This window comes from Callithrix jacchus, chromosome 9, assembly GCF_049354715.1.
Source record: "Callithrix jacchus isolate 240 chromosome 9, calJac240_pri, whole genome shotgun sequence".
Lineage (NCBI taxonomy): Eukaryota > Metazoa > Chordata > Mammalia > Primates > Cebidae > Callithrix > Callithrix jacchus.
In genome coordinates, this window is record NC_133510.1 from 69,633,395 (window position 1) to 69,641,407 (window position 8,013).

Below are 8,013 nucleotides of genomic sequence, written 5' to 3' on the forward strand. Positions count from 1 at the left end.
AGCCACCACGCCTGGTCTTCCAGAGGGCATTTCTAGGGGAGTCTCTGGTTGACACCTCTCTACCTCCAGCAATGAGTCCCAGCAAGTCTTGGGGCCCAGCGCTGCAGGTGGGGAAATTTTTCAGGAGGAGCCAGATAGCAGCTGGAAATCAAGGCCCTCCCTTCAGCCTTCTCAAAGTGTCCTCCTTTCTTTCTTCCCCTTCTCCTGGAGATGACTGGCACCCACACTCACCCACTGCAGAGGAAGCAGATCTATGACATGTTGGTGAGGAAGGGGTGCAAGGGGAAGTGAGAAGTCCCCAGTCATGCACACTTGCACCAACGCAGGCAAACCTGTTCACACTCAGGGGCACCCACAACCCTGTACATGAGGACAAAGGATAACTCGGGGATGAACACAGCACTCGCACACTAGTGAAACCAGGTGCACCGTTCCCAGAACCCCCAAGGCAGGGGTATGTACACTCCCTACCCACTACCTGGTGCAGGCTCTCCAGAGCTTCCCTCTTCACACCCACCTGCCTCCCTCCCTAGCTCAGTCCTCCGAGTTCCCAGTTCCCTGCAAAAGGCTGGAGGATTCACCGCTGGCTGTCCACAGCCTCAGGGCAGGGGAGCTGCCTGGCTCAGGGCTCCCCCACCCCGCAGCCTCCTCTCCGCCTGCTCACAGCACTGGCCTCCGCGTGTACGTCCAGGAAGCAGCTACTCTGCGCTGGGGGTCAACCTCAGACCTGGGGGAGAGGAAGGGCGGGGTGGGCGCTTCTGCCTCGGGCCCCACGGGCCTACGTCGGGGCGGCCCTCAGGCCTTGCTGACCCGCGGCAGGCTCTGCGGAGAGTGCAGCTCCACCGACTGCCGTCGCCGCACCTCGCGCTCCTCCCAGTCCGTATCCGGCTCCAGGCCCTTCAGCACCGCCAGGCGCTCCGACCAGCTCTTGGCTGGCGGGAACAGCACGTAGTTGTACAGGAGGGAGCCTAGGATGGCGCCCACCAGGGGTCCGATCCAGAAGACCTGCAGGCGAGCCGAGAGGGTAGCTTGGCACCCGTGCCAGCACAGGCACGCAGAGCCTCAGTCTGCGGCCGCACCCCTCCTCCCCACCGTTATTCTAGTAAAATGCTTGTTTATGTAATTAGCGGTGAAAACGCCAGCTGCTGGGGAAGACTTGTCAGTGCCGGGTTAAGGGTGCGAATTCTGAAGCCACTGCCTGTGTGTGAATCCTGATTCTACCACTTAAATGCTGTGTGCACCTCGGCAAGTTACTTGCCCTCTCTGTGCCTCAGTCTCCTTTCACCGTAAGAATGCCTATCTCCGAGGGTAGTTGTGAAAAGTGAATGAGTTAATATTTGCAAGGCATTCAGAACAAGGCCCGCCACATACTAAGCACCAGATAAGTGCTAAATACTAAAAATAAAGGGTTAGCTAGCATAAACATGACCACTTACAGGGTTCTAAGGGCCAGGCACTGCATTGTCTAGGTGACATCAGCAACCTCACTTACTGTGCCCAAGAAGCCAGGGAGGTAAGCTGTCAGCGTCCTCATTCACAGATGTGGAAACTGAGTCTTTGACATCAGATCCAAGGGTTGGAACCCAAGGCTCCCCAGGACCCCAGGAGGAGTGTGAAGGGTTTGGGGTACCGTTCTGAGCCCCCATCTCACGCGATTCCAGCCCTTGCTCTCCCTCTAAAGTGAGTTTTTAGGGAAGGGGAGGCAGGGGGTTTCAGTCATTACCCAGTGGTCATCAAATTTGCCAGTGACGACAGCTGGAGCCAGGGAGCGAGCAGGATTCATAGAGCAGCCGGTGTAGTGGATCTGCAGTGGGAGGTGGAATCAAAGAGAGAAGGGAGGTGAGGACAGGGCAGGAAGCCCTCGCCCAGCCCTGCAGTCCTTGACCTCAGCCTAAAGGGAATCCCTGTGATGGACAATTAACCTCACTTAACTTTATGTTTTATTTAGAGCTCTGTATTCTTTTGGGGTTGGAATGATATCTGTCCCTCTGGGGTATCTGGGAGTCAAACCTCTGTGGTGTCTGTTCCTCTTGAGAGTTCTGCATATATGTCCCTCTTGGGGTCTCTGTCTCTAGAGTGGTCTCTGTGTCTGCCCCTCCAGGAAGGCTGGAACCTGTGGTGGTGACCTACCCCGAGGAGGTGGCCCAGGGCCACGGAGAAGCCTATGGAGAGAGCAGGGGTGCCCGGGTTCTCTCCACGGCGCTCATCGGTGGAGGCAAAGATGCAGAGCACCAGCTGCAGTGTCAGGAAGAGCTCCACTGTCACAGCCTGGCCAGCCGTTGTGGTGTTGCTGAGCTGGGGACAGAGTAGGCAGGTGGGAGGACACTGAGCACACTCTCTTCTCTGGCTCCATCTTCCTGTCCACCTGCAGTTGAGGCACCAGGGGGGCTCTGGTCTGGGAGCCAGAACACCCGGGCTTGCCAGACACCTTAGCTGGAACGACTGATCCCTTCTTCCTGGGCCCTGGCCCAAAGGCAGCCTGTGATCCCCCAGGATGCCCATGGTCCCCCTGCCAGAGGTAGGAAAACTGACTATGCAGCCCATTGGATTCAGGGCTGAGGTTGGGAGCCTGCAGTGTGAGAGGAAAAGGATGCTGAGATCCGGAATTTCTGTTTCCTGAAGAACAAGAAGGGAAGAGGTTTCAGCTGCTACAGGAAGCTCTGGGTCGGGTAGCAGGAAGATCTTCCTCTCCCTCTAGACCATCAGAACCTGTGCAATGAGAGGCCGGTAGCCTTTCTTCCTGAGGTTGAATGGCTCCCTGGGACATGGTCTAGGGACTCAGGTCCTGGGGACGGTCCTAGTGTGCCCCTTCCCCCTGAGTCCAGCATAACTTCATTCCCTAACCCTTGCCTCTTCCCCACTGCCTTTCAGGCCTCAGGTTTGCCCTGTGGGTTTGCTCCTTGCATATCCTCTGGAGGTTGGGGTGAGGGCCCTGGAGCTGTGTCAGGCAATGCCTCCACACCCATGTGGGCTGCCCATGGTCTCAGCAGACCCTGCCTTGGGTAAGGAGAGAACTCGGGGCTGAGTAAAGAGGTGATTTCATAACTGGGTTGCACCCAGCACTGGATTTCTCCTTGGGTTTGTCACCCTGTACCCTACACCCTGCCTTCTGGGGCTGGGCCCTGCACCGGGCGCAACACTGACAGCTGTCAGCTCCCACGCTATTTTCCCAGCCCCTGAAACCCCACCCCTGGGCCTGAGACATCAGGTTGGAACCCTTGGTCTCTCTAGGGTCTAACTTCAGTCCCTCCTGTTGTCCAGTGCAGTGCCTCTAGAGGACAGTGAAAAGAGCTTTAGAAGCAGACACTTTGGAGGCCTCTGACTTGCCATGGGACTATTTAATTTGGCCTAATTTTTCCTTCTGTGAAATGGCTAACAAAATGGATTCTGGAGGACTGTGTGAGGACTGGAAATGACTTATCGGTTCTGTGACTTGGGTCAATTGACTGTTGAGCCTCAATTTACCACTCAGAATAGGGGGGAATCACAGAATTTCCCTTATAGTCTTGTACCAAGGCTGAGATGATGACTGGCCTGGCACAGGACCGGTGCATGCCAGTGATAACTTCCTGTTGGCCAGGCTGGCTCTCAGTGTCCTCAGAGGAACATGTGGGACGGTCTTGAGGGTCATCTGGCTCTCCTTTGACTCAGGGAAAGTTGATCCCACCACTGCTCCATTCCAGCCAGGCAGGGTTCTCCCCAGGTCCTCAAGGTGATAAATGCTGAGAAGTGGCATGGAGGAGCCCTCCCTGTTCTCTCTCTTCTGAGGGCCCCAGTCAGCTGTGAAATGACGGAGGAGGAGGACAGCATGTTCCCCGTGGCCTCTTAGTGCTCCCAGTGCCCTGCTATTAGAGAAGAACTTCCTGGCCATGCCCCCAGGAAGCTCCTCTTTCAGTCTAACTGGACCTCTTCTTGCTGCAAACTGAACTAATTTTGTTCTCAGTGGAAATGAGCCCACTCCTCAGCTTGCCCACCTAGCCTTTCCTTGGCCCTTGGCCCCCAGCCTCATCATATTTTTCTCTTTAAAGAACAGAGGCCAGGTGTGGTGGCTCACTTGAGGTCAGGAGTTTGAGACCAGCCTTACCAACATGGTGAAACCCTTTACTAAAAATACAAAAATTAGCTGGGTGTGGCGGCACATGCCTATAATACTAGCTACTGAGGAGGCTAAGGCAGGAGAATGGCTTGAGGCAAAGGTTGCAGTGAGCCGAGATTGCACCATTGCACTCCGGCCTGGGCAACAGAGTGAGACTCCGTTTAAAAAAAAATGAGGAAGGGCCACCTGTGCAGGGAAGGGAGTGGCCATAGAGATTATGCAGGACTCATCAGAGACATTGAGGCTCTTGTCCAGTGGCCCAGGGATGGAACAGGCCAAGAAATACTGGAGACTGAGGCACAAAAGAGGTGCTTGCTGTCCTGGCTTGGGATGGGGGTACAGAGTGAGAGCTGATCTGCAGGGGGCACAGGTCGTTCCTCCACTCTCGTGTTCCTTGGATTCACAGGACCCGAACAGATCTGAGAGAGGAAGTGGGTGGGACATGGGGGAAGGGACTGTGGCACCACCCTCAGCTCCCAAAGGGCCCATGGGGCCCAGTTATTCCCTGTATCATGTAATCAGCAGCCAACTCCTGGGCTCCAGGGATTTGGAGGAGTGAGAATGCTCATCGCTGCTTGCAGGGCTGTGGTGTGTCTGTGCCTGGCTGGTAAGGGGCACCTGCCATGGGCCTGCACACCCTTGAAGCAGAAGAAATGCTGGGCCCCTCTTCTCTCTTGAGGACCCTGTGACGAGCACTCCAAGGCTCCCCACAGCTTGGAAAGCATGTCTGCTTGGGACACTAACCCCTGCTAAGGTAAAGCCTGGTCCTCACTGTAATGGAAGAAGCCAGCAGTCTGCCTGCATCCTGCCTCTGCTCTGGCATCCTTGATCCTTTTATTCTGAGCCTCCGATGGTGGCTGTGGTCCTGGCTCCAGCCTCTCTCTCTCTCTGCCTCTGTCTCCATCTCTCTCCCCACCTCACCCAGAGCCTATCCCTCCCATCTCATTCCTTACAAGGGATTCCCCAGGATCTGCCCCTTGCGGATGGCAAAGTTGTAGCTACTCACAGCGTTGACAGCCAGGTCCCCACGGATGTCTGCTGGTGTGATCTCATGGAGCAGAGCGGCCCCGGCCACAGCCCCCAGCAGCTGGGCAGCCACGTAGAAGGCGGCTCGGAGAAAGGAGACATGGCAGCCTATTAGGCAGGCCACAGTCACGGCGGGGTTGATGTGGGCCCCACTAACATGGCCTAGAGCCTGTACCAGGGTGCCGATACCCAGGCCAAATGCCATGGCGATCTGTAGCACAGAGGGCAGGGCCTGTGGCCAGTTGAGGGCCGAGCCGAGGCCAAAGAAGACAAAGAGGAGCGTGGCCAGGAACTCTGCGAACACGGCCCTGGAAAAGGCTATGGAGCGGAGCTCCCACATGCTAAGCCTTGTGTGGCTGGCCCAGCCGTCACAGGGCCAGGAGGCTCCCCGCACTCTCTCTCACTCTCTCTCGCTCTCTTTCTCGAGGCCTCTGGGGAGGCTGGGTCATGGGCATTTATAGGGTCCTTCCATCCTGGATCTGGGCATGTGGCCGGGAGGTGGAGTTGTTGAGGCCAATACCTCTTCTCCTCCATGGCGGCCTCTGCCCCCATGCCCCTTCCCAGCCCACCTGCGTGCCTATCACCCCATCTTGGCCTTCACAGCTGACTAATGTTCCCCATTTAATGAGCTCCAGATAAGGACTGACGTCCCTGGTTTTCCGGGTTTGTTCCCTTCGTTACCACAGGCCTGCTGCCCCAGGACCTCCCCCAGCACCCACGGGGTCTTGTAAATGGGAATCTCTGGTGGGGATTGTGCCCAGTGGCTCTCTTTCTCACTCACCCCGTGGCTCTCTCTCTCTCACTGCCTTGCTGACCAAGGCAGGGGCAACACCTCACCCAAAACTAAGAGAGAGTGCATCAGCACTGCCCCTTCTGGGGACTGGGAAGCTCTTCTGTCAGACCTCCAATTATTCCTGCTTCACAGGGATGAAAAATAACTGGTTGGCTTGTAACACGTCTCCAAGGCAGAAAGGTCTGTCTCTTCTGTGCTTGCGTTCTTGAGCTAATCACCCATAAATCATTAAGCTTCACCTTCTCCTGGGAGCCTCTGCCAAATAGCAGCTCCTAGAGCTGTGGGGCACTGGGACCCTGGTCCTCAGTGATGGAGTCAACCTGAGGGTGGCTGAGGAAGCTGAGGGTGTCCATTCCAGCATCAGCCTGTTCCATCTACATGGCTTAACCTTTCTTGTCTTTCTCTGTAAAATGGGGAGAATAAAACTGACCCAGTGGATTGGGGTTTGGATTGCATGAAACGACGTATGTCAAGTGCTCAGAGCAGCACCTGTCCACAGTAGGTGCTCCATGAATATCAGCCCTTCCTCGCAGTGTTATTTATACTTTGAGGAGAACAGGTCTTTGCACACTCACGTGTTGGGGTCCCAGAAGCTGTGACAGGTCCTAGGAACCCAGGGGAGCTAAAGGACACTCTGGCCACAGGAGAAAGACATTTCTGTGGGACAGTGAGCGGTGCAGGCTCGGGCGGCTGTGATGCCTGATGAGCTGCTCTCTGGCATTGGTGTCCACTCAGCCTGGCATCTGGGCCATGCTGCCTTCTGCCGTCAATGCTGCTGTGGCCACTGGGGTCCTGGAGGCATTCAAGTCTAGCAGTTTCCCCAGCCCCACTCACTGGCCCTTCCCTAATCCCTCCAGCCTCACTCCCTCTCCTGGGGATTCACAGCAGGGTCCTGCTCAGAGTGGGGGCAGGAGGACGGGCTCTGCATCCTGCTCTAGCTCCTGTCCAGCAGGTCCCTGGGCAAGTCACAGTCCCAGGAACAGAAATCTGGGAGGGATTGGAGACTGGAGTGGAGCGCCTTGTGTCTTATCATGGGGTTGTGGGGTGGGGAGGAGGGGTGAGGACAGGCAGAGGGAGGGGAGTGACTTGTTCAGGTGCTCCAGCAGGTTAGTGGCTGAGCTGGGATGGGAGCCTGGTCTGGAGCTTTCTGCCACACCCTACACTGCCGAGCCACACTCTGCGCCTCAGTTTCCTCATCTGGGCAATGGGAATATTGATGCCTACCCCATAAAGTTGTTTCGAGAATGGAGTAAGATAATGAATGGGAAAATATTTTGCAACTGAGAATGTATCATACATACATATGGGGACTCATGACTCCTGCTATTAAGGAGGAGGAGGAAGAGAATGGGGAAGAGGAAGGGGAGGAAGAAAGAATAAAGATTACCCATACAGAAGGGATGCTCCAAAAGAGCAGGGATTCCTGTGAGGTTTGTTTTCCGATACATTTCCAGTGCCTCACACCGGCCCTGATGCTTAGGCACCAGGTGCCCTGGCACTCTTCCCCCACCTTCAGGAGAAGATCCGAGGGAGAGGGAGATCCCTGTTATGTGAAAGGGATCTGGGCCCCACTTCCAGACTCCGCATATAGGAAAAGACAAGGACTCAGAGGGCTCTGGCTTGGGTGTGCCTCTGTCCCCACCCAGTGAACATGCCTTCCCCACTCCTTCCTTTTGTGGCTTCATGTATGACTTCTCCTGACCCTCTGACATATTGTCCACCCCACCTGGCCAGGTTCAGGACTGAGCCTGGAAGTCCCCATATATATGTTTAATACATTCTCAGTTGCAAAATACTTTCCCATTCATTATCTTACTGTTTCTCAAATGCAGTCCAGCAGTCCCTGGAAAACCTTCCCTTTGGACCTCATAGGAACCAAACCTGTGACAGTGGTTTCTAACTCCACACCCAAGCATCGAGTTGCTGTGTGCTCTCTGATGGGACACACGTCGTTTCTGGTCTCTCCTCCTTTGGTCAAGGTGTTCGCAATCTTGAGAGAGTGACCCCACTGATCCTTGATTCTGGGAAGAACCACTCCTAATCCAGTCGGGTGAAATCTCTTTGCTTCCCAATAACCCAGAATAGGTGTGACAGCTTC

The 8,013-nt window shown here is 55.5% G+C and overlaps 1 protein-coding gene across 1 annotated transcript; it reads right to left on the reverse strand.

Annotated features, from left to right (window-relative positions):
* Positions 1 to 795: 795 nt before the first annotated feature.
* Positions 796 to 5,494, reverse strand: AQP2 (aquaporin 2). The gene is made up of 4 exons (XM_002752444.7): positions 5,103 to 5,494; positions 2,131 to 2,295; positions 1,724 to 1,804; positions 796 to 1,005 (listed from the first exon to the last, which is right to left on the reverse strand). Exons 1-4 carry the CDS (start codon positions 5,460 to 5,462, stop codon positions 796 to 798), a joined length of 816 nt encoding a protein of 271 aa, XP_002752490.1. The 5' UTR covers positions 5,463 to 5,494.
* Positions 5,495 to 8,013: the final 2,519 nt, after the last annotated feature.